Source organism: Scatophagus argus, chromosome 5, assembly GCF_020382885.2.
Source record: "Scatophagus argus isolate fScaArg1 chromosome 5, fScaArg1.pri, whole genome shotgun sequence".
Classification (NCBI taxonomy): Eukaryota; Metazoa; Chordata; class Actinopteri; family Scatophagidae; genus Scatophagus; species Scatophagus argus.
In genome coordinates, this window is record NC_058497.1 from 25,165,442 (window position 1) to 25,191,719 (window position 26,278).

Sequence of the window (26,278 nt, forward strand, 5' to 3'; positions counted from 1 at the left end):
GTTTAAAGCAGATGAGTTTGATGTTCTGCAGCTTCTCCTTCTATCAAGTCAGTCCACAAAAAGATCTACCAGGTGGTCTCAGCTTTCAGACTCCACTGGCTCCAGATTTGTCATTACAAAGTTACTGTAAGGCAGCTGCTCGATGGTCTCAGTCTGCTGATTCCAGCAAAGCTTTTTCAAACTCATTTTGTTTCCTGTAGCTTTTTCACTTTTCTGTAAGCAGGAGATTTAGTCCACAGAAACACATCAGTTTTCCAGGAAATTTGGCTGAAACTCGTGGTTTGACCAACCAAACACTTTGTCAGCAGGTGACAGTGAGCTGCTTCTTAGATCAACCTGAAGGTGGCCTCATTGGTGCCAGAAAACTGGATCAGCTGATCCTTGAAAAGCAACAAGTGCTAAAATGTGTGTAATCATCATACGTCCTGTTTTCTCCACAGAGTTCAGCAGCAACAGTCAGATGTTCTCGGTGGTCAGTCTGTCCAGCAGAATCCAGCAGACCTGGACTCCATATTCATGGTGTGTAAATGTCCAACAACAACTTTTAGCTCAGCTCCAAATCAAATCAACACAATTTTTATCTTTGTTTTATTCTTTTCCAGCATCTTGAGGAGAACGTTGTCACTTTTGTAAAGAAGGAGCTGAAGAAGTTCCAGAAGCTTCTGAGTCCAGATTACCCAGAAAGCTTAGAGAGGCAGAGTGAGGATGAGGAGGTGTTGGATGGTGAGGATGAAGAGCAGAGGAGCAGCAGCAGAGACGCATTTCTGAAGATCACACTGCACTTCCTGAGGAGAATGAAGCAGGAGGAGCTGGCTGACCGTCTGCACAGCAGTAAGAGGATTTTCCACACTCCACTTTTCTCACATTAACACCAACATCCACTCACTGATTTGTTGTGTTTTCATTCAGGAACTGATGCTCCAGTTGGTCGACGTCAGCTCCAATCTGAGCTGAAGAAGAAGTATGAGTGTGTGTTTGAGGGGATTGCTAAAGCAGGAAACCCGACCCTCCTGAATCAGATCTACACAGAGCTCTACATCACAGAGGGAGGGACTGCAGAGGTCAATGAAGAACATGAGGTCAGACAGATTGAAACAGCATCCAGGAAAACCACAAGAGCAGAAACAACAATCAGACAAGAAGACATCTTTAAAGCCTCACCTGGAAGAGATGGACCAATCAGAACAGTGATGACAAAGGGAGTGGCTGGCATTGGGAAAACAGTCTTAACACAGAAGTTCACTCTGGACTGGGCTGAAGACAAAGCCAACCAGGACGTCCACTTCACATTTCCATTCACTTTCAGAGAGCTGAATGTGCTGAGAGAGAAAAAGTTCAGCTTGGTGGAACTTGTTCATGACTTCTTCACTGAAACCAAAGAAGCAGGAATCTGCAGGTTTGAAGAGTTCCAGGTTGTGTTCATCTTTGACGGTCTGGATGAGTGTCGACTTCCTCTGGACTTCCACAACAATGAGATCCTGACTGATGTCACAGAGTCCACCTCAGTGGATGTGCTGCTGACAAACCTCATCAGGGGGAATCTGCTTCCCTCTGCTCGCCTCTGGATAACCACACGACCTGCAGCAGCCAATCAGATCCCTCCTGAATGTGTTGACATGGTGACAGAGGTCAGAGGGTTCACTGACCCACAGAAGGAGGAGTACTTCAGGAAGAGATCCAGAGATGAGGAGCAGGCCCGCAGAATCATCTCCCACATCAAGACATCACGAAGCCTCCACATCATGTGCCACATCCCAGTCTTCTGCTGGATCACTGCTACAGTTCTGGAGGATGTGTTGAAGACCAGAGAGGGAGGAGAGCTGCCCAAGACCCTGACTGAGATGTACATCCACTTCCTGGTGGTTCAGTCCAAAGTGAAGAACATCAAGTATGATGGAGGGCATGGGACAGATCCACAGTGGAGTCCAGACAGCAGGAAGATGATTGAGTCTCTGGGAAAACTGGCTTTTGAGCAGCTGCAGAAAGGAAACCTGATCTTCTATGAATCAGACCTGACAGACTGTGGCATCGATATCAGAGCAGCCTCAGTGTACTCAGGAGTGTTCACCCAGATCTTTAAAGAGGAGAGAGGACTGTACCAGGACAAGGTGTTCTGCTTCATCCATCTGAGCGTTCAGGAGTTTCTGGCTGCTCTTCATGTCCACCAGACATTCAACAAATCTGGTGTCAACCTGCTGGTCGAAGAATCATCAACATCAAAGTGCTTTAAACTGTTCAGAAATGACTCAAAACTAACTCATCTGTACCAGAGTGCTGTGGATGAGGCTTTGCAGAGTCCAAATGGACACCTGGACCTGTTCCTCCGCTTCCTCCTGGGTCTTTCACTTCAGATCAACCAGACTCTCTTACAAGGTCTGATGAAACACACAGGAAGTGTCTCACAGACCAATCAGAAAACAGTCAGGTACATCAAGAAGAAGATCAGTGAGAATCTGTCTCCAGAGAGGAGCATCAATCTGTTCCACTGTCTGAATGAACTGAATGATGGTTCTCTGGTGGAGGAGATCCAACAGTCCCTGAGGTCAGGAAGTCTCTCCACAGATGAACTGTCTCCTGCTCAGTGGTCAGCTCTGGGCTTCATCTTACTGTCATCAGAAGAAGATCTGGACGTGTTTGACCTGAAGAAATACTCTGCTTCAGAGGAGGCTCTTCTGAGGCTGCTGCCAGTGGTCAAAGCCTCCAACAAAGCTCTGTAAGTGAACACAGAACTGCAGATTGTGACTGGATCACATGTGACGGGTTGTTCTCAAATAATATGTGTTTTGGTCAAATAAGAGTCGAAAAATGTAGTTGATAGGTTGATCAGTTGAAAAACCTGCAAAGTGTTAGAATCACATCAAAGATCAGGACCCAAAGTGCAGACCCTGACACCAGAGTTGAGGTAAACAAAAGGAACTTTAATGAACTTTAATGAAACAGAAGCAGGCAAACAAAAGGCGACTGTGAGTCCTGGTAAAAATGGTCCAAACAAAGAAGATCCAGAAACCATAAGCAACACTGAGACCACCAGAAAACAGAGAACGTAGGGTTTGCCAGGGAACTCAGAGAAACACAGCAAATCCACAACAAACACAAGGACAGCACAGGTGTATATAGGTGATGTAACAAGACACAGGTGAAACTAATCAGGGAGGAGCAAACTGTCAAAAAAGGAGGGAAAACAGACAAAGACAGGAAATGACAAGCTAAACAAGACACACGAGGAGACAAACTAGAAAATAAAAGTGAAAACTAACTAACTGGAACTTCAACGTGACATAGACTGTTTCTTCACTTTCGCTGACCCTCCACAGGAGTGAGATGAATTAACTTGTGAAGGGTGACCCATAACTGTTATATACTGTTATATTTTTGTTGTCATTTTATAACTCAAATAACTTCCAGTGTGAGTCATATCAAATATACAATGAAATGTTTTCTTATATGTCCTGTATGTTTTGTTTAGGCTGAGTGGCTGTAATCTGTCAGAGAGAAGCTGTGAAGCTCTGTCCTCAGTTCTCAGCTCCCAGTCCTCTAGTCTGAGAGAGCTGGACCTGAGTAACAACCACCTGCAGGATTCAGGAGTGATGCTGCTGTCTGCTGGATTGAAGAGTCCAGCCTGTCAGCTGGAGACTCTCAGGTCAGGATTAATTAATTTGTGAAGGATAAACAATCATTGTTTTTATGTTTTGTCATCACTGTTCTCCAGTCATTTAATTTTTTTCAGGTAAATATAGATCTAAATCAGACAGAAATGTTTTCTTATATGTCCTGTATGTTTTGTTTAGGCTGAGTGGCTGTAATCTGTCAGAGAGAAGCTGTGAAGCTCTGTCCTCAGTTCTCAGCTCCCAGTCCTCCAGTTTGAGAGAGCTGGACCTGAGTAACAACGACCTGCAGGATTCAGGAGTGAAGCTGCTGTATGCTGGACTGAAGAGTCCAAACTGTCAGCTGGAGACTCTCAGGTCAGGATTCAGCTTCTGTTTAACAGATGTCCATGTCAGTTTTGTTGGACATATACATGCTGATGTCACTGATGAGAGCCACCAATCTGTTTGCATGTGTGTGTGTGTGTGTGTGTGTATCCAGGTTGTCAGGCTGTATGATCACACAGGAAGGCTGTACTTCTCTGGCCTCAGCTCTGAGATCCAACCCCTCCCATCTGAGAGAGCTGGACCTGAGCTACAATCATCCAGGAGACTCAGGAGTGGAGCTGCTGTCTGCTGGACTGGAGGATCCACACTGGAGACTGGACACTCTCAGGTATGAACAGACAACAAGACCTCACACACAGTTTGTCTGTCACAGTGACAAGCTGAGGACTGTTGGTTCACAGTGTGGACCAGCAGCACTGCTGATAACAGTGAAGACAGTAACTGATGTGCTGAGAGTCCCTGTCCCCACTGAGACTGACCTCCTAACTAATATCAAGACAAGATAAGAGAACTTTATTTGTACAGCCCATTTTTACAAGCAGTTAGTCTCAAAGGGCTTTACATAACATCATAGCAACATCCTCTGCCCTTCGACCCTCACATCGACTAAGGAAAAACTCCCAGAAAAACCTTAAACAGGAAAAAATGGGAGAAACCTCAGGGTGAGCAACAGAGGAGGGATCCCTCACCCAGGACAGGCAGACGTGCAATGGATGTTGTACAGGCAGGAAAGCAGTTAACAACATGAGAACAACATTACTAAAAAGACAAATAAAACAAAATTTTCATGACATTCATCCCTTCAGTTTCACTTTCCATACCACCTCAATATGATTTTAACATTTCACAAGACTGAAATTATAATAATGAAATTCATTCAAATTCAGTTCAATTCATTTATATAGCACCCTATACAATAAAGATCGCCTCCAGACGCTCCACAGAGACCTAGAGCCCGAACCCCCGAGCAAGCAGACAGTAGCAAGGAGCCCCGAGCAGGACCCGACCCGCAAGGGAGAACCACCCCGCCGATAGTCAGTGCACAGAAGAATGGCAGGCAGATGTCAACAGTAGACATTGGGTTGGTCAGAGGGATGCAGTTCAACATGAAGATCTGGATGGAGAGATACCTGCAGAAAGATACAGAGAGAGAGAGAGAGAGAGAAAGGGAGGGAGAGACAGAAGACTACGAGGAGAACTGGACACACAGTTAGTGACATAAAATAATGAATTGTATGTTAATCTGATGAGGGGAGAGGAAGAAGAGGAAAAGGAGGTGGGGAAACTGCTCGGTAGATCATGTTTGTGTCCCCCGGCAGCATAGGCCTATAGCAGCTTAGCTATGATAGAGATTTAAAGATTAACAGTTAGTCACACCTGTTCTACCTGTGGCTGTCTGTCAAGAAGTGACTGTAACTATGCCTACCAGCCCTACACACTTTATTTGGTGCTAACTATATGCTTTACTAAACAGAAAGGTTTTAAGTTTAGTCTTAAAAGTGGAGGTGGTGTCTGCCTGTCGAACCCAGATTGGCGACTGGTTCCACAGCAGGGGTGCCTGATAGCTAAAGGCTCGTCCTCCCGTTCTACTTTTATGAATTCTGGGAACTGCAAGTAAACCTGCACTCTGTGATCTGAGTGATCTATTGGGAATATATGGGACTATTAGATCCTGCAGGTATGATGGGGTTAGTCCATTTAGGGCCTTATATGTAGGAGAATTTTAAAGTCTATTCTGAATTTTACCGGAAGCCAGTGAAGAGAAGCTAAGATGGGGGAGATATGATCCCTTTTACTGATTCCTGTTAAAACTCTAGCTGCTGCATTTTGGATCAGCTGCAAGCTGTTAATAGAGTAATTTGGACATCCTGACAATAGTGAGTTGCAGTAATCCAGCCTAGAAGTAACAAAAGCATGGACAAGTTTTTCAGCATCACTCTGAGAGAGGACACTCCTAATCTTAGCAATATTACGGAGGTGAAAGAAGGCGGTCTTAGAGGTCTGTTTAATGTGATGGATAAATGACAATGGATATCGGCCTATAGTTTGCTAAGATGTCTGGGTCAAGTGAAGGTTTTTTAAGCAAAGGCCTGAAAACAGCGGTTTTAAACGCCTGTGATACATAACCTGTTGTTAAGGATAAGTTGATCTGATCTAAGAAGGAAACGCCAATCAAGGGAAAGACGTCCTTGAGGAGCTTAGTTGGGATGGGGTCTAAGAGACATGTAGTTGGGTTAGATTTATTAATGCTGGAGGTCAGCTCAGGGAGGTCTATGGGCAGGAAGCTGTCCAGAGATGGAGTAGGATTAAAAGAAGTTTCTGGCAGTATGTTGGCTATTGTGGGGAGATCTTTATTGATTTTTTCTCTAATGTTATTGATTTTATTGGTGAAGAAACTGATAAAGTCTTCACTATTAAGAGCTGCAGGAATACAAGGCTCAACAGAGCTGTGACTCTTAGTCAGCCTGGCTACAGTGTTAAAGAGAAAACGTGGGTTGTTCTTGTTTTGCTTTATTAATGATGAATAATAAGCAGTTCTGGCTTCACGAAGGGCCTTTTTATATGCCAATAGACTGTCTTTCCAGGCCCTCTGGGGTTCAACTGATTTGGAGGAGTACCACTTCCTCTCCATCCATCTTGATGTTTGCTTCAGTGTATATTTGAATTATACCAAGGAGCTAGCCTCCTATGATTCGTAACCTTCTTTCTCAGTTGGGCAACCATATCTAAAACTGTGTGCAATGTGGCTGCAGTGTTATTGACAAAAGAATCAATTTCTCCAGGAGTAACGTTTAAATCAGTACGCTCTGTTGTACTGGTACATGGTGCTGAAGGGAGCTGTGATGGGATTGCATCCCTAAATCTGTCTACAGTATTCTCAAAGAGGCATCTGGTGCAGTAGACCTTTTTGTTGTGTGCTGTAAAGTCTGTTAGAGTTAGCTCAAAAATTACAAGTGAATGGTCTGAAAGGAGAGGGTTTTGAGGGACAGCTAACAGGTTCTTAGTTTCTAGGCCGTCGGTGAGAACCAGATCGAGGGTGTGATTATGACAGTGTGTTGGTTCATTTACTATCTAAAGGAAACCTGTTGAAAAAAAGGAGGGAAAACAAACAAAGACAGGAAATGACAAGCTAAACAAGAGGAGGAGAGGAGACATCCTCTTGTGACATCCATTGAGACATCCATTTTCTATACCGCTTATCCGTCAGGGTCGCAGGGGAACTGGAGCCTATCCCAGCTGACTACGGGCGAGAGGCGGGGTTCACCCTGGACTGGTCACCAGTCAATCGCAGGGCCAACACACAAAGACAGACAACCACACACTCTCACACTCACACCTAGGGGCAATGTAGAGCAGCCAATTAACCTAATGTGCATGTTTTTGGTATTGTGGGAGGAAGCCGGAGAACCCGGAGAAAACCCACGCAGGCACAGGGAGAACATGCAAACTCCACATAGAAGGGCCCAGACCGGGATTCGAACCTGGAACCCTCTTGCTATGAGGCGACAGTGCTAACCACTGCACCACCGTGCCGCCCTTGAACTGAGTCTGTGTATGAAATGTGTTTTCTAAATGCAGCTGTTTTGTCTTCATGGTGGATCTGAGTGAAGGTTGATGAAGATCATTGATGAGGAAGCTTCTGAAGGTTCATTCTGACTTTGTTTCTTCCTCCAGGGTGGAACATGGTGGACAGCAGAGGCTGAAACCTGGTGTGAGGAAGTGTAAGTGTGTGTTGACTTTGACTGATGAAAACAAGGCAGCACATGTTAAAGTAGTTTCAGTCTAAAGCTTGTGTATCTGCATTCAGCTCTCAGTTTGATAGAAGATCCAACAAGATGAGTCACTGTGAAGTTTTGATCTAATGAACAGTCAGTCTGTTAATGAAGCAACAAATGAAGCCATCAGGTGTGTTAGATGATAAACTGCTGCTGTATTGTGTCTTGTTCTCTCCATCAGGGGCCTGTGAACTCACAGTGGACACAAACACAGTAAACACAAAACTCAAACTGTCTGACAACAACAGGAAGGTGACATTTGTGAGAGAGGAGCAGCCTCATCCTGATCACCCAGAGAGGTTTGACTATAGGGCTCAGCTGCTGTGTAGAACTGGTCTGACTGGTCGCTGCTACTGGGAGGTCGAGTGGAGTGGAGGAGTTTCTGTATCAGTGACTTACAGAAGAATCAGAAGGAAAGGAGACAGCAATGACTGTGTGTTTGGATGGAATAATCAGTCCTGGAGTCTGAGCTGCTCTGATGTTGATGGTTTCTCTGTCAGTCACAATAAGAGAAGAACACACCTCCCCTCCTCCTCCTCCTCCTCCTCCTCTGTCCCTGACAGAGTTGCAGTGTATGTGGACTGTCCTGCTGGCACTCTGTCCTTCTACAGAGTCTCCTCTGACACACTGATCCACCTCCACACCTTCAACACCACATTCACTGAACCTCTTTATGCTGGATTTGGGTTCTGGTTCTGGTCGTTCGGTTCCTCCTCAGTGTCTCTGTGTTCAGTGTAGGAGGGAGAGTCTCCTCCTGTTAGAGAAACACACACACACACACACACACACACACACACACACACACACACACACACACACTTTGTGTGAGGCACACTGACTCATTATCACAACAAAGTGTTTGAATTTCGTGTTTTTGCTGACTGCACTGCACACACACAGTTTGAAATAAGTTGAAATCCTTTTAAATCTGTTTTCATTCAGGTTTTGTCACAAATAATCTAATAATATATATAATATAATAAGCGTGTTTATCCAATAAAATCAGGTTCCAGACTCTCACATCATCTAAAGATTTTTTCCTGATCACTTTGATATTAATGTTGATGTTATTGGTGTGTAATTGATCCTGGGAAGGTTGAAAGCTGTCAGAAATCCTTCAGAGTCATTTCCACAGTAAATCTGTGTATATGAATGGATGGAGGTGAGTGTCAGTGTTCCAGGGATATAAGAAACATGTTGATGAGACATTCTGACACTTCTGTCAAAAATCAACTCATATTGTAAAACATCAAAATGTTCATTTTCATGCATTTTGTCTTTCTTCTTCACTTCTGCTGTTTGTCTTAAATTTGGGCTGAATGAGATGTTTTTAGCACTACACTTCCCATCATTCTTTGGGTGATGTAACAGGAAGTGTAGTGTTGCAGTGGAGTCAGTCGCTGTGTGTCTGTAGTTGCTAAACTTCCCCTCAGGCCCTGGTACTACAGAACAGCATCCGTCACACAGAGGCCACTTGGAGAGCAGGAGAGTCAGGAGTGAGAGTCACAGTTGGACATGTTTAAAGCCTCTATTGCAGGGGCAGCTGTTTGAAAATGAGTTCAAGTGACTTGGGGACTCATTCACAAACCAGGGTGGATGGGCTCAACCTTGGAGACAGGATGAGGAGCTCATAAATCCTGAAGTTCATCCATTATACATCCTTGAGAGGAACACTAGGGGGTTGTGGTCTATAAAGACCTGGATGGGTTTAACACCCAACCCCAGGTAAACCTCATAATGCTGTAAGGCCAACAGCAATGCCAGAGTCTCCTTCTCAATAGTAGAATACTTGATCTATTAAACTTGTGAGAGAAGTCACTTACAGGATGGCCAGTACCTTGATCGTTCTCCTGCAGGAGAACAGCCCCAGCTCCAGCAGCACTGGCATCAACTTCAAGCTTAAAAGGTCTGGAAAAATCTGACAGACAGAACAGGGGTGTAACACAGGATACCTTTAAGACTTTCAAAGGCCTTTTGGTACTGACCAGTCCACACAAAGGTCTGGGAAGGACTGGTCAAAGCAGTTAGCAGGGCTGCAACAGAAGAACCGGTGATAATATCCAGCCATTCAAGGAAACGACACAGCTGTCTCCTAGTGGTAGGTACGGGGAATTCTGTAATAGCTGAGACCTTGGTGTAAACAGGACACACTCGTCCACTACCAACCTGATGACCAAGGTAGAGCACAGTACATTTCCCAAATTCACATTTGGCAAGATTTAAGGTAAGGGATGCAGCTGAAAGGCACCTGAAAACTTCCCTTAATGTAGTTACATGACTTACCCAGTCACCAGAGTAAATAACAATGTCATCTACGATCGACAGTTCGGAATACCTCCTAGGACCTTATTTACCAGCCTCTGAAAGGTTGCAGGAGCATTACACATTCCAAAGGGCATTACTGTGTACTGGAGGAAGTTGTCAGGGGTCACGAAAGCAGAAATTTCAGAGGCACGTGGCGTTAAAGGAACCTGCCAATATCCTTATAACAGGTCAAGCTTTGTGACATATGTTGCAGGCCCAACTTCATCAACACAGTCATCAATGAGAGGCAAAGGATGTGCATCTGGCACAGTGACTGCATTCACTTTGTGATAGTCAGTACAAAACCTGGGACTTCCATCAGACTTAACATCTAGAAGACAAGGTGAACTCCACAGGCTTGAACTTGGTACTGCAAAGCCATTCTGCACAAGATCGTCAACCTCTTTCTTCATGATTTCCCTCTTAACTGGATTAACCCGATAAGCATGCTGCTTGATTGGTCTGGGGTTAGAATCAGAATCAGAATCAGAATCATCTTTATTGCCATGTAAGTGAAGAGGTTTCACATTACTAGGAATTTGTCTTGGTGATTGGTGCAAACACAGAACGTAAGAACGAGTAACATATAATACTAGAATAAAACAAAATAGAATAAGGCAAAACAAAGTAAAATAAAATAAGCAAAATAAATATGGTTCTGGAGGTAGTACAAAAGTGGAAGTGGTAGTACAAAAAGGACATACTCAGTACATTGTCTTATTTTTTACTGTTTAGTATTTTGAGTCTACATAATTTAATTAATTGTTACTACATTTATATCTATTGTATTTTGCTGCTTAAGTTTCAATGGGAACTATGTAATGTGGCGTACTTTACATGCAGGTATGGTGAGTTATGGTTAAAAGTGGCGGAGTGATATGAAAGGCATTTTTGCGGTGCGCAGTGTTGAGTGTTGGTACGCTTGGCTTCATGGAAAGAAATGATAAAGAGAGTGACTGAATGCTACAGAAGAGGTCGTCTCCGTGCTCTAACTTTACCCACAGCCCTTCGATAGCTTAACGACGTAACAAGTAAGCCAAGAGTTACAAACCTCCAAAAACCCCGTCTTACACTGGTGGCAGCGGGTTTGTTTACTGCTAATCTTTGCAGAGTTTTGACTTTTGCCGCAGATTAACGAGCCGACTGCCTGCGCGACGACGGCGCCTTTTTTTCCCTCCTCACCGTGAACTGCTCCTGCTTCAAGCTAACGCCAAGCTAGCGACTCAGTCAGTGTGCTGGTGGAATGTAACGGACTGTGGTGGACATTAAGTCTTCAAGATAACAACAAAGCAACACAACAGTGAGTTACAGAGACTGACAAAGTGGATATAACGTTTTCTGCTCTCTTCGTGGGTTTTCCTGCTGCTTCATGTGGGAGTACTGCTGCTGAACTTTTCTACGGAGGGCGGTTGCGTGGTAAAGTTGTTTATGTGTCACTCTGGAAACTTCTACTGCAAAGTGGACTCACCTGGCTCACCCAAGCTGAGACTGTTAAGCTGCACAGGCCCATTCTGAACTTTAACTGTATTTTTATGAGCTGTGCCCTTGCCAGTTCATACAGTGTGCACTGACAATAAAGATGGCAAATCACAATGACCTTTGGAACGAACTGCCCTTTCCTCTGAGCTCCAGCCACGTTATGCCACAGTTTTGTAAAGGGGATTTTCCTCATGTTTTCATGGGCGATGGAAAAGAGGATTTTTCTAAATGGTGCAGACGTTTTGAAGTGGCTGTCGACGCTATGCCTAATTATGATGAAGATAGTTTTGCTAAACTGCTGCCCACACGCCTTGGTGGTGCTGCTTTTAGTTACTGGGATGGCCTACCTGATGCAACTAAATCTGACTACAACCTTGTGAAAGAAAAACTGAAAGCTGTTTTTGGACAGACTGCTTATCTTTCTACATTTCAAAGTTATGTCAACGCACGCACTCGCTTACCTGGAGAGGCCCTTCCAGTTTTTGCTGCTGAAATTAATCGTCTAGTGGAGGAAGCTTTTCCCACTGCTGTTGAAGTTTCTCAGAGTGCAGTTACAGAGTACGGCTGGGAAGAACTCGAGGTAGATTGTTTACGCTTCAAAGAGAGACAATCAGCAATCATATGACCCTTCTTATGGCAGTAGAAGCACTCACGATCTACACGGGGAGGTGATGGTGGACCCTTAGGTTTTTCAGAAGGGAGGCAACCAGGATCAGGTCCCAGCCTTCGTGACACAGAAACTCTGTCTGAGCGGGAAGGAGACACAAACACATTTTTATGTGTCAACACAAATTCATCAGCCAATATGGCCGCTTTTTGATGTCACTTCCGGCGCCGCTACGAACGGACGCCTGCCAGAGTTGCTCCGTGTCTTTGTGTTATGTTTTGCTAATTTCTTTAGTTAGAATTCTCTCTTTTTAAATAATTTATTTTAAACATAGCATGCTTTCTTTTGTTTTTTTCTTCCGTTGCCATTCTGCACCTTATCTGCCATTATCTATATCATGTATATCATGTTATTTTTTTACAGTACTCAGCTATTTTTTATATTACTCTGTTATTTTATATTTTGTGTGATTACTTGATACTTTTGTTTGCTTCTTTGTACTGCAACCCTGGCACAACAATTTCCTGTGGGATCAATAAAGTTCTTATCTTATCTTTTGTAAATAAGTCACTTTCTGCTCAATGAGAAAAACTACCACTTTATCTGGTAAAGTATTCTTGAAATCCTCACAATCCTGATGTGAATGTGACGTCACACATTTCTGACAGGACTTCAGTCAGTAACTTTAACTCGTCTTTTTCACGAGTTAACTGTTAGTTTGAGTGTACGTGACGATGAAGAATCTTCTTCTTCTTCTTCTTCTTCTTCTGTGCTTGTTGATGCAGTTTGTGTTTGTCACATGAGTTCACAGACTGTTTGTCCCTCCTCATCCAGTAATGAAGCTGATTGTCTTCTTCTTCAGTGTTGCTGCAGTCTGGACTTTGTGGAGCTCCGTCAGTGTCTCCAGCTGCGGTTCAGACTGACTGACAGACCTTCAGTAACACTGCCACCTGCTGCTGACTGGCAGCACTGCAGCTCACACTGGCTCTCTGCTCTCACGTCAGACTGACGTTTCTGGATTTGGATTTGAAGGTATGAGGATGTGACGGCTGTCGGTCGGACGAACACCAGCAGCGTCTGTCGGCGTCTGCGGACGAAGAAACAAAGTGTGTTTGATCTCCTGTGGAGCTGAACAGGTGAGACCCCTGACAGGTAACACGACACACCTTTGATGAAGAAACTGTTTGCTGTCACTCGTTATGTTGGGAGCTACATAACAGACTTGTAGATGAGAGCAGTGATGCATTCTGACAACACTGTTGTTTCCTGTTTGTAGGTCTGAATATTCATGAATGAATTCACTAATGAGTCTATGAGATGTGACTTTTGGTCCAAAATGAGCCTTTTCATGTTGAGTTTATTCACATTTCATCTGCACCAGGAAACAAGTCAGAACATGAGCTGAGCTGACTTCACTGCTGAGAGATGAGGGACAGTCAGAACTGGTCTGACAGCCTGAACTGTTTTTTATCTTTGATTGAAACTCGATCAGCTGTTTATTCTCTGACTGTACAAAACGACACACAGCAGTGAATCAAAGAACTCCTGCTGTTTGTTGTCTTTACCAGGAGACAAATTTAGGAAAGTTCATGTTGTGATGTCAGACACTCGAGGAGGCGGGGCTTGTGTTGTAGTCCCTGGGTTTGGTTTGTCAGGTTGGTGTCTCTGATTGGCAGGTGTGTGTCACAAACCTCCTGCTATCAGAAGTGTGAATCTTTCAACTGGTGGACCCCCGTCGTCAACAGCAGCAAAGCGTCCTTTTAGTCCTGACCCACAGACTGAATCCAAAGACTTCCAGAGTGTCTGTGAGGAAGCCCAGAGGTTTCTGATGGGAAACTTTGAACCCTGCAGTCTGGGTTTAACACTCGCCACCGTCTCTGTCAGGAAATGCTAATATGGTTTGTGTTGCTGTGGTGGGACAGGACTATCAGTCCAAGATAAGACAGCAGAGAACTTCAGTCAGGGCTTTCAGCTGGAGTTTCTGCTTCACAAGACAATAAAAATATGATGAACAAAGCGAATATGAAGACTTTCTTATTTCTTTATAGTCATGGAGCCACAGGCACTAAACTCAGGAACTGAACTATAAACACAAACTTTGTGTTGCACATTGTGTTGCACAGAGGAGAACAAAAACTCCAGAGAACCGAAGCTCCAAAGTGGAAGCTCTTTTCTGTTTTAGAACAAAGATGTGATGATGTTTCAGTCAGATGAATTCATGTCCTCATGTTGACTCCAGTTCCACCCAGTGATGTTAACTGTGTGAATGATGGAGAAGTTGTTGCAGCTACAAGCTTCATGCTGACCATCACTGAGGTTCAGACTTTTCCACCACAGGAACTGAAGGCGGTTCTGCTTTGGTTTCCACTGTTCTCTCCTCACGTTGGGGGCGACTTCCTGCAGCTAAATGTCAGCTCAGCTCAGGATGTGATACTGAATCCAAGTTCATGTACTCTGAGGGGGAACTGAATCCAACAGCCACAACACAGAAAACACAGCAGGACGTCCACCAGCAGGACAGCAGCAGGAATCTTGTAACGTGTGATGGAGACGTTGTTGTCATGAATGTTGGAGCTCTGACAGCATGTTGTTGTGTTTGTGTGAAGGTGTGGGCTCTGCTATGAATCAGTGTGAGGAGACAGAGGAGGGAGTCCCTCCCTCTAAAACCACTCTGTGTGGGGAACATGACAGCCAGACCAAAGCTCAGAGGTGAGATGAGGATCTCTAACTGTCCATGACTCTTCTCCATGTCACAGCTCAGCACTCACATCACTCCACCATCATTATTCACACTCAAAGCTCTGTGTGTGTTGTGTTGAAGCCCCGAGCAGCAGCAGAGACCAGACTGTCCTGAACCTGAACCCAGCTGCGTGTCCATGAAGAGTGACGGGTCTATGATTGCAGAAATATATTTTAAAGGACGACTTCCTTCAGAGACTCAGTAAGTCAACACATTCCCAGTTAGCAGGAACTTTCCCATAACTTCCTGTGATCCTGGCTGCTTCAGATTCTTCTTCATTGACTTCATATTTCTTCATATTTACTCAGGAGCTGCATGAGAGCAGGTAGAGACCATCATGGATTTGTTCTGTCCCCCCACATGCTGTCCCTTCACTTTGATTGTTCCTTCTAATCAACTCATCAAGTGAACAAAATAGACGAGGTTGGATTTTATTTTCCAGCAGCTTTTTTCAGTGTCAAAGATTCAGAGCAGTTTGTTGTTCACTCTCACTACAGAGCTGGGCTGAACAATTGAAATCAGCCAATAGCACATCTGGACTGTTGACTCCTTCAGGCTGTTCATTTGAGGTACATGACATCAGGGTCAGTTAGAGTCCACATCAGAAAGCAAAGGGAGGCTTCCAGTGTGTCGTCATCACATTCACACTGAAGTCAAAATGCTGTTTGCTGACGAGCACATTAACTGTCCCCTCAGTCCTGCATGAAGGCTTGCAAATCCTCATGAGACAGAGGAGCGTCCCCTCCTGTCCTGCTGTCCTCCTGCCTTTGTCATGTCTCCCTGGAGAGCTCCTGTTCCCTCCTCTTCCTCTCTCTGACCTTCACTGAGATGCTCACATCTCCAGGAGTCGGCAGAGCTTTGAATGTTTTGTCTCCAGCTTGACCATCAAAGTGAAGGTTTGAGAGGCGCATTAGTTTGTCTGTGTGTTTCTATCAGTGTGGACCAGCAGACAGCAGACTCTCCTGTACCCAGCTGTGTGTCCATGAAGAGTGACGGGTCCATGCTTAAACCTCTTGACTTCAGAGGTGGACACGACTCTGCTGAAGGAAGGTAAGAGTTTAAAGCAGATGAGTTTGATGTTCTGCAGCTTCTCCTTCTATCAAGTCAGTCCACAAAAAGATCTACCAGTTGGTCTCAGCTTTCAGACTCCACTGGCTCCAGATTTGTCATTACAAAGTTACTGTAAGGCAGCTGCTCGGTGGTCTCAGTCTGCTGATTCCAGCAAAGCTTTTTCAAACTCATTTTGTTTCCTGTAGCTTTTTCACTTTTCTGTAAGCAGGAGATTCAGTCCACAGAAACACATCAGTTTTCCAGGAAATTTGGATGAAACTCGTGGTTTGACCAACCAAACACTTTGTGAGCAGGTGACAGTGAGCTGCTTCTTAGACCAACCTGAAGGTGGCCTCATTGGTGCCAGAAAACTGGATCAGCTGATCCTTGAAAAGCAACAAGTGCTAAAATGTGTGTAATCATCATACGTCCTGTTTTCTCCACAGAGTTCAGCAGCAACAGTCAGATGTTCTCGGTGGTCAGTCTGTCCAGCAGAATCCAGCAGACCTGGACTCCATATTCATGGTGTGTAAATGTCCAACAACAACTTTTAGCTCAGCTCCAAATCAAATCAACACAATTTTTATCTTTGTTTTATTCTTTTCCAGCATCTTGAGGAGAACGTTGTCACTTTTGTGAAGAACGAGCTGAAGAAGTTCCAGAAGGTTCTGAGTCCAGATTACCCAGAAAGCTTAGAGAGGCAGAGTGAAGATGAGGAGGTGTTGGATGGTGAGGATGAAGAGCAGAGGAGCAGCAGCAGAGACGCATTTCTGAAGATCACACTGCACTTCCTGAGGAGAATGAAGCAGGAGGAGCTGGCTGACCGTCTGCACAGCAGTAAGAGGATTTTCCACACTCCACTTTTCTCACATTAACACCAACATCCACTCACTGATTTGTTGTGTTTTCATTCAGGAACTGTTGCTCCAGTTTGTCGACGTCAGCTCCAATCTAAGCTGAAGAAGAAGTATGAGTGTGTGTTTGAGGGGATTGCTAAAGCAGGAAACCCGACCCTCCTGAATCAGATCTACACAGAGCTCTACATCACAGAGGGAGGGACTGCAGAGGTCAATGAAGAACATGAGGTCAGACAGATTGAAACAGCATCCAGGAAAACCACAAGACCAGAGACAACAATCAGACAAGAAGACATCTTTAAAGCCTCACCTGGAAGAGATGGACCAATCAGAACAGTGATGACAAAGGGAGTGGCTGGCATTGGGAAAACAGTCTTAACACAGAAGTTCACTCTGGACTGGGCTGAAGACAAAGCCAACCAGGACGTCCACTTCACATTTCCATTCACTTTCAGAGAGCTGAATGTGCTGAGAGAGAAAAAGTTCAGCTTGGTGGAACTTGTTCATGACTTCTTCACTGAAACCAAAGAAGCAGGAATCTGCAGGTTTGAAGAGTTCCAGGTTGTGTTCATCTTTGACGGTCTGGATGAGTGTCGACTTCCTCTGGACTTCCACAACAATGAGATCCTGACTGATGTCACAGAGTCCACCTCAGTGGATGTGCTGCTGACAAACCTCATCAGGGGGAATCTGCTTCCCTCTGCTCGCCTCTGGATCACCACACGACCTGCAGCAGCCAATCAGATCCCTCCTGAGTGTGTTGACATGGTGACAGAGGTCAGAGGGTTCACTGACCCACAGAAGGAGGAGTACTTCAGGAAGAGATCCAGAGATGAGGAGCAGGCCAGCAGAATCATCTCCCACATCAAGACATCACGAAGCCTCCACATCATGTGCCACATCCCAGTCTTCTGCTGGATCACTGCTACAGTTCTGGAGGATGTGTTGAAGACCAGAGAGGGAGGAGAGCTGCCCAAGACCCTGACTGAGATGTACATCCACTTCCTGGTGGTTCAGTCCAAAGTGAAGAACATCAAGTATGATGGAGGAGATGGGACAGATCCACAGTGGAGTCCAGGCAGCAGGAAGATGATTGAGTCTCTGGGAAAACTGGCTTTCGAGCAGCTGCAGAAAGGAAACCTGATCTTCTATGAATCAGACCTGACAGACTGTGGCATCGATATCAGAGCAGCCTCAGTGTACTCAGGAGTGTTCACCCAGATCTTTAAAGAGGAGAGAGGACTGTACCAGGACAAGGTGTTCTGCTTCATCCATCTGAGCGTTCAGGAGTTTCTGGCTGCTCTTCATGTCCACCAGACATTCAACAAATCAGGTGTCAATCTGATGTCAGGAAAACCATCAGCCTCCAGGTGGTCTCAATTGATCAGAAACAAACAGGAACAAACTCATCTGTACCAGAGTGCTGTGGATGAGGCTTTGCAGAGTCCAAATGGACACCTGGACTTGTTCCTCCGCTTCCTCCTGGGTCTTTCACTTCAGACCAATCAGACTCTCCTACGAGGTCTGATGAAACACACAGGAAGTATCTCACAGAACAAACAGGAAACAGTTAGGTACATCAAGAAGAAGATCAGTGAGAATCTGTCTCCAGAGAGGAGCATCAATCTGTTCCACTGTCTGAATGAACTGAATGATGGTTCTCTGGTGGAGGAGATCCAACAGTCCCTGAGGTCAGGAAGTCTCTCCACAGATAAACTGTCTCCTGCTCAGTGGTCAGCTCTGGTCTTCATCTTACTGTCATCAGAAGAAGATCTGGACGTGTTTGACCTGAAGAAATTCTCTGCTTCAGAGAAGGCTCTTCTGAGGCTGCTGCCAGTGGTCAAAGCCTCCAACAAAGCTCTGTAAGTGAACACAGAACTGCAGATTCTGACTGGATCACATGTGACGGGTTGTTCTCAAATAATATGTGTTTTGGTCAAATAAGAGTCGAAAAATGTAGTTGATAGGTTGATCAGTTGAAAAACCTGCAAAGTGTTAGAATCACATCAAAGATCAGGACCCAAAGTGCAGACCCTGACACCAGAGTTGAGGTGAACAAAAGGAACTTTAATGAACTTTAATGAAACAGAAGCAGGCAAACAAAAGGCGACTGTGAGTCCTGGTAAAAATGGTCCAAACAAAGAAGATCCAGAAACCATAAGCAACACTGAGACCACCGGAAAACAGAGAACGTAGGGTTTGCCAGGGAACTCAGAGAAACACAGCAAATCCACAACAAACACAAGGACAGCACAGGTGTATATAGGTGATGTAACGAGACACAGGTGAAACTAATCAGGGAGGAGCAAACTGTCAAAAAAGGAGGGAAAACAGACAAAGACAGGAAATGACAAGCTAAACAAGACACAAGAGGAGACAAACTAGAAAATAAAAGTGAAAACTAACTAACTGAAACTTCAACGTGACATAAACTGTTTCTTCACTTTCGCTGACCCTCCACAGGAGTGAGATGAATTAACTTGTGAAGGGTGACCCATAACTGTTATATACTTTTATATTTTTGTTGTCATTTTATTACACAAATAACTTCCAGTGTGAGTCATATCAAATATACAATGAAATGTTTTCTTATATGTCCTGTATGTTTTGTTTAGGCTGAGTGGCTGTAATCTGTCAGGGAGAAGCTGTGAAGCTCTGTCCTCAGTTCTCAGCTCCCAGTCCTCTAGTCTGAGAGAGCTGGACCTGAGGAACAACCACCTGCAGGATTCAGGAGTGAAGCTGCTGTCTGCTGGACTGAAGAGTCCAAACTGTAAACTGCAGCTTCTCAGGTCAGGATTAATTAATTTGTGAAGGATGAACCATAACTGTTTTCTGGTTTTGTCATCACTGTTCTCCAGTCATTTAATGATCAATTTTTTCAGATAAATATAGATCTAACTCAGACAGAGATGTTTTCTTATATGTCCTATATGTTTTGTTTAGGCTGAGTTGCCGTAAACTGTCAGAGAGAAGCTGTAAAGCTCTGTCGTCAGTTCTCAGCTCCCAGTCCTCTAGTTTGAAATTGGCAATCAAAAGGCGACTGTGAGTCCTGGTTAAAAAAAAAAATGGTCCAAACAAAGAAGATCCAGAAACCATAAGCAACACTGAGACCACCGGAAAACAGAGAACGTAGGGTTTGCCAGGGAACTCAGAGAAACACAGCAAATCCACAACAAACACAAGGACAGCACAGGTGTATATAGGTGATGTAACGAGACACAGGTGAAACTAATCAGGGAGGAGCAAACTGTCAAAAAAGGAGGGAAAACAGACAAAGACAGGAAATGACAAGTTAAACAAGACACAAGAGGAGACAAACTAGAAAATAAAAGTGAAAACTAACTAACTGAAACTTCAACGTGACATAAACTGTTTCTTCACTTTCGCTGACCCTCCACAGGAGTGAGATGAATTAACTTGTGAAGGGTGACCCATAACTGTTATATACTTTTATATTTTTGTTGTCATTTTATTACACAAATAACTTCCAGTGTGAGTCATATCAAATATACAATGAAATGTTTTCTTATATGTCCTGTATGTTTTGTTTAGGCTGAGTGGCTGTAATCTGTCAGAGAGAAGCTGTGAAGCTCTGTCCTCAGTTCTCAGCTCCCAGTCCTCTAGTCTGAGAGAGCTGGACCTGAGTAACAACGACCTGCAGGATTCAGGAGTGGAGCTGCTGTCTGCTGGACTGAAGAGTCCAAACTGTAAACTGCAGCTTCTCAGGTCAGGATTAATTAATTTGTGAAGGATGAACCATAACTGTTTTCTGGTTTTGTCATCACTGTTCTCCAGTCATTTAATGATCAATTTTTTCAGATAAATATAGATCTAACTCAGACAGAAATGTTTTCTTATATGTCCTGTATGTTTTGTTTAGGCTGAGTTGCCGTAAACTGTCAGAGAGAAGCTGTAAAGCTCTGTCCTCAGTTCTCAGCTCCCAGTCCTCTGGTCTGAGAGAGCTGGACCTGAGTAACAACCACCTGCTGGATTCAGGAGTGAAGCTGCTGTCTGCTGGACTGAAGAGTCCAAACTGTCAGCTGGAGACTCTCAGGTCAGGATTCAGGTTCTGTTTCAGAGATCAGAATTTACATCCTGACTGACATAAAAGCTGAAGTGGATTTAAAAACAGATGACCAACATTTGTAGTATTTAACAGTGTAGATCAGGCATGTCAAACCGGTCCACAGGAGGGCCGGTGTGGCTGCAGGTTTTCTTTCCAACCAAGTAGCAGCACACCAGACTTGAATCATTTAATCAACTGATCTCCGTCTTCAGACAGCTGATTGGTCAAACGATGTGCTCTTGGTTGGTTGGCACAAAAACCTGCAGCCACACCGGCCCTCCTGTGGACCGGTTTGACATATGTGGTGTAGATCATACCAAAAACACAGTGTTACCAATTTTGTCCAAGAGATTGATCTTGAACGTCCACAATCTAATTCTCAGGCGAATCCAACAGATATTTGACCTGATCAATGTGTGTGTGTGTGTGATCCCTGGGGTTGAAATTGGGATTTGAGACAGACTCTGCAATGTTGCTGCCCTCTAGTGTTTGATTTCACTGCTGTTTTGACAGTTACTCATGAACTCATTAGCCATTAGCCAGAGAAATATTGTCAGAGACGTATGGCGTCGCTGATGCAGAAAGAGCAGATGCCCGATGCAGAGTCAAAAAGGCAGGGCAGGGAGGCAGAGGTCTGAAATAATATTCTTTTATATTTACAAACGAAATTCAAAAACTGGCACACACTTACTGTGGCTCTTGGATCAATAGATTCTACAAAAGCTGTGGCAAAACCAGACGAGACAAGACAAAGATTACCTGGCAAAAAAAGCATGGAGACAATACAACAATCTGACAAAGAGTGACTGGGAAGACAAGGACTAAATAGACAAGATAACAAGACACAGGTGAACCACATTAGGAGGGAAGCAGCAATTAGGATAACCAGAAGCAAAGCTACATGAAACAGAGACACACAGGGGAAGTGACACTTCCAAAATAAAACAGGATATGACAAAAACTTTGAACATAACACATGGAAACAGAAGACACACTGAAACATGACACATGGACTCAAATATATACAAGAAATGTTTTCTTATATGTTCTGTATGTTTTGTTTAGGCTGAGTGGCTGTAATCTGTCAGGGAGAAGCTGTGAAGCTCTGTCCTCAGTTCTCAGCTCCCAGGCCTCTAGTCTGAGAGAGCTGGACCTGAGTCACAATGACCTGCAGGATTCAGGAGTGAAGCTGCTGTCTGCTGGACTGAAGAGTCCAAACTGTCAGCTGGAGACTCTCAGGTCAGGATTAATTAATTTGTGAGGGATGAACCATCACTGTTTTCGAGTTTTGTCATCACTGTTTTCCAGTCATTTTATGATCAATATTTTTTCAGATAAATATAGATCTAAATCAGACAGAAATGTTTTCTTATATGTTCTGTATGTTTTGTTTAGGCTGAGTGGCTGTAATCTGTCAGGGAGACGCTGTAAAGATCTGTCCTCAGTTCTCAGCTCCCAGTCCTCTAGTCTGAGAGAGCTGGACCTGAGTAACAACCACCTGCTGGATTCAGGAATGAAGCTGCTGTCTGCTGGACTGAAGAGTCCAAACTGTCAGCTGGAGACTCTCAGGTCAGGATTCAGCTTCTGTTTAACAGATGTCCATGTCAGTTTTGTTGGACATATACATGCTGATGTCACTGATGAGAGCCACCAATCTGTTTGCGTGTCTGTGTGTGTGTCCAGGTTGTCAGGCTGTATGATCACACAGGAAGGCTGTACTTCTCTGGCCTCAGCTCTGAGATCCAACCCCTCCCATCTGAGAGAGCTGGACCTGAGCTACAATCATCCAGGAGACTCAGGAGTGGAGCTGCTGTCTGCTGGACTGGAGGATCCACACTGGAGACTGGACACTCTCAGGTATGAACAGACAACAAGAGCTCACACACAGTTTGTCTGTCACAGTGACAAGCTGAGGACTGTTGGTTCACAGTGTGGACCAGCAGCACTGCTGATAACAGTGAAGACAGTAACTGATGTGCTGAGAGTCCCTGTCCCCACTGAGACTGACCTCCTAACTAATATCACACCAGGATCTGCTGTCCGTCATTTACTGACCACCACACACACTCTGTGACAAATACAGTCAAAAAGGATTTACGAATGAAATAATATAAAGTGTTGATGAACCATCATGCAGAATCCTCAAGAGGTTCAAAGTTCAGTCTTGACAATCCGTGTACCTTCGTTTCAGTTGATTTCCTGTTGTGAAACAAAAATTGCAAAATGAAAAAGATTTATTTTGTTTGTATAAAATCTCTTCTTTCCATCACTGGTGACATAAAACAAAGCAGATAATCAGAGTTCAGTCAGGTTCTGCAACAAGGACTCTGACTGCATCCCAGCAGCTGGAGGCTGTTGATCTAAATACACAACAGTGAACATGCATATCAGGAAGTGGATCTGCTCTCCTCCAGTAGTTCATTGAAGACCTGATGTGAGTTATGAAGGAGATGATGCACAGGCAGACATGGAGCTCACACAGTGTTGCCTGTGCTGCTCTTTGGGCCACACAAATGGATGGAGAGGCCACGAAGCAGAAGCTGACCATCTCTAAGGTTCTTCCAGCACATCAAAAGGCTCTGAAGGTTCTGCCTGATGTCCTCACAGTCAAATCTGTCCTTCAGTGTCTTCACTGCGGTGTCTCAGCATTTCTTTTCCACTGGAAAGATGACTAAAGGCGAGCGCAGACCAGCTGGAGACTGACGGCGCTCAGTGGCTTTGGTGTTTCAGTGTGGACTCTGGAAGCTCCTGACAGGCCAGATCAAACTTTCTTCAATTGCTGATCAATCAGCAAACCAATCAAACGTGAGCTCAAACTGAAGGTCAAAGAACAATCGATCTATCAGAAAAACACATATTTAGCAGGTTTGTGTGCATCATGAATCACACAGTTTGGGAGCTTCATCACATGTGAGTCACAGTCAGAAAAGTGGATGTCAGCTGGTTTCTTCTTCTCTTGTTGTTTTCTTCTGAATGTTTGATGTCAAGTTGAACTGAGTCTGTGTATGAAATGTGTTTTCTAAATGCAGCTGTTTTGTCTTCATGGTGGATCTGAGTGAAGGTTGATGAAGATCATTGATGAGGAAGCTTCTGCACGTTCATTCTGACTTTGTTTCTTCCTCCAGGGTGGAACATGGTGGACAGCAGAGGCTGAAACCTGGTCTGAGGAAGTGTAAGTGTGTGTTGACTTTGATTGATGAAAACAAGGCAGCACATGTTAAAGTAGTTTCAGTCTAAAGCTTGTGTATCTGCATTCAGCTCTCAGTTTGATAGAAGATCCAACAAGATGAGTCACTGTGAAGTTTTGATCTAATGAACAGTCAGTCTGTTAATGAAGCAACAAATGAAGCCATCAGGTGTGTTAGATGATAAACTGCTGCTGTATTGTGTCTTGTTCTCTCCATCAGATGCCTGTGAACTCACAGTGGACACAAACACAGTAAACACAAACCTCAAACTGTCTGACAACAACAGGAAGGTGACAGCAGTGATGGAGAAGCAGCCTCATCCTGATCATCCAGAGAGGTTTGACTGCTTTGAACAGCTGCTGTGTAGAACTGGTCTGACTGGTCGCTGCTACTGGGAGGTCGAGTGGAGGGGAAGAGTTGAGATATCAGTGACTTACAGAGGAATCAGAAGAAAAGGAAAGACTGGTGACTGTCTGTTTGGAGGGAATAATCAGTCCTGGAGTCTGGAGTGCTCTGATGTTGTTGGTTTCTCTGTCAGGCACAATAACAGAACAACAGACCTCCACTCCTCCTCCTCCTCCTCCTCCTCCTCCTCCTCTGTCCCTGACAGAGTTGCAGTGTATGTTGACTGTCCTGCTGGCACTCTGTCCTTCTACAGAGTCTCCTCTGACACACTGATCCACCTCCACACCTTCAACACCACATTCACTGAACCTCTTTATGCTGGATTTGGGTTCTGGTCTGACTCCTCCTCAGTGTCTCTGTGTTCAGTGTAGGAGGGAGAGTCTCCTCCTGTTAGAGAAACACACACACACACACACACACACACACACACACACACACACACATTTTGTGAGGCACACCGACTCATTATCACAGGTGTTTTTGCAATTTAGTGTTTTTTGAAATAACTTGGAATCCTTTTAAATGTGTTTTCATTCAGCTTTTGTATCAAAGATTTTAGTTTGATGTTTTCTGTACTTTACAATCTGAACTGATTTCTCACATAAATAAGCGTGTTTTTCCAATAAAATCAGGTTCCAGACTCTCACATCATCTAAAGATTTTTTCCTGATCACTTTGATATTAATGTTGATGTTATTGGTGTGTAATTGATCCTGGGAAGGTTGAAAGCTGTCAGAAATCCTTCAGAGTCATTTCCACAGTAAATCTGTGTATATGAATGGATGGAGGTGAGTGTCAGTGTTCCAGGGATATAAGAAACATGTTGATGAGACATTCTGACACTTCTGTCAAAAATCAACTCATATTGTAAAACATCAAAATGTTCATTTTCATGCATTTTGTCTTTCTTCTTCACTTCTGCTGTTTGTCTTAAATTTGGGCTGAATGAGACATTTTTAGCACTACACTTCCCATCATTCTTTGGGTGATGTAACAGGAAGTGTAGTGTTGCAGTGGAGTCAGTCGCTGTGTGTCTGTAGTTGCTCCACTTCCCCTCAGGCCCTGGTACTACAGAACAGCATCCGTCACACAGAGGCCACTTGGAGAGCAGAGGGAAAGTGGAGGGTGGAGGAGCAGGGAGTCCAATCCAATGAACTGGTCCTTGTCCACTCTGAGCCAGCAGATGGACCAGCAGTTGTCTCCTCGGAGCTTCAGCTGACTGCTGGTACTTTGGATGATGTTTTAATTGTTGTTCTGCTTTGCTGCCAGGTCAGTTTGCACTGCAGGTACTGCAGATAATAAAAACACAAATGAAGACTGAGACATGATGGAACATGAAGATTTTTTTATTGTTCTTCTCTACTTGTCGCAGCTGTTGGTTGAATGTATGCCTGATGTAATGTCTCCCCCTGCTGGTGTCAGCCTGTCAGCACAGGTGATGGACACAACAAGTGAGACACCTGGCAGGTCGAAGTCTGGTGGGTTGAAGACTCAAAACTCCACAACCTTACAAAGTGGGAACTTTTGAAAAGCACAGCTGAGAAATAGAATTTAGTCCTCATCCCAGAGGCGCTGTTAGATCCACAGTCTGTGGTCTCAAATGAGCTAACAAATTAGCATATTCAAGTCTTACATACAGAACGTAAACAAACACATAACGAGCGCACCTCATTGGCCGCGTTAACTCAAGGGGAAGCAGGAAGCAGTAGTGGGCGGTACTTTGCCGGGGTCGGCATGTGAGAAATCCCGCCACGCCCCTCGCAAAAAAGGATAAAAAAATATATAAATAATCAATTAATTATTGGCGCCCCCTGGCGTTGTAATTACGTGGAGGTGGGGTCACTCACCGAGGTCAAACCACTGGAATAAGGAGG

General features: G+C 44.4%; 2 protein-coding genes across 2 annotated transcripts in view; both read left to right on the plus strand.

Annotated features, from left to right (window-relative positions):
* Nucleotides 1–24,972, plus strand: part of LOC124058682 (protein NLRC3-like) — a 28,126-nt gene extending 3,154 nt beyond the window's left edge. Inside the window, exons 4-11 of the mRNA XM_046388139.1 lie at nt 15,775–15,888; nt 16,335–16,413; nt 16,497–16,725; nt 16,819–18,607; nt 20,298–20,471; nt 22,495–22,668; nt 23,937–23,983; nt 24,219–24,972. Coding sequence (XP_046244095.1) covers nt 15,775–15,888; nt 16,335–16,413; nt 16,497–16,725; nt 16,819–18,607; nt 20,298–20,471; nt 22,495–22,668; nt 23,937–23,983; nt 24,219–24,775 — 3,163 coding nt within the window. The 3' untranslated portion in view covers nt 24,776–24,972. The remainder of the gene's footprint in view (nt 1–15,774; nt 15,889–16,334; nt 16,414–16,496; nt 16,726–16,818; nt 18,608–20,297; nt 20,472–22,494; nt 22,669–23,936; nt 23,984–24,218) is intronic.
* On the plus strand, nt 1–25,732 carry LOC124058687 (protein NLRC3-like). Its single transcript, XM_046388145.1, has 9 exons — nt 1–519; nt 603–831; nt 910–2,713; nt 3,789–3,962; nt 4,087–4,260; nt 7,608–7,654; nt 7,890–8,487; nt 8,528–8,714; nt 25,037–25,732. Exons 1-7 carry the CDS (start codon nt 517–519, stop codon nt 8,444–8,446), a joined length of 2,988 nt encoding a protein of 995 aa, XP_046244101.1. The 5' UTR covers nt 1–516; the 3' UTR covers nt 8,447–8,487; nt 8,528–8,714; nt 25,037–25,732.
* Nucleotides 25,733–26,278: the final 546 nt, after the last annotated feature.

Excerpts from the sequence above, each read along its gene's own strand:
- LOC124058687 (XM_046388145.1), top strand. Across the intron at positions 2,714-3,788 it reads AAAGCCTCCAACAAAGCTCT|GCTGAGTGGCTGTAATCTGT; the intron begins GTAAGTGAACAC and ends TGTTTTGTTTAG. Across the intron at positions 4,261-7,607 it reads TGGAGACTGGACACTCTCAG|GGTGGAACATGGTGGACAGC; the intron begins GTATGAACAGAC and ends TTCTTCCTCCAG.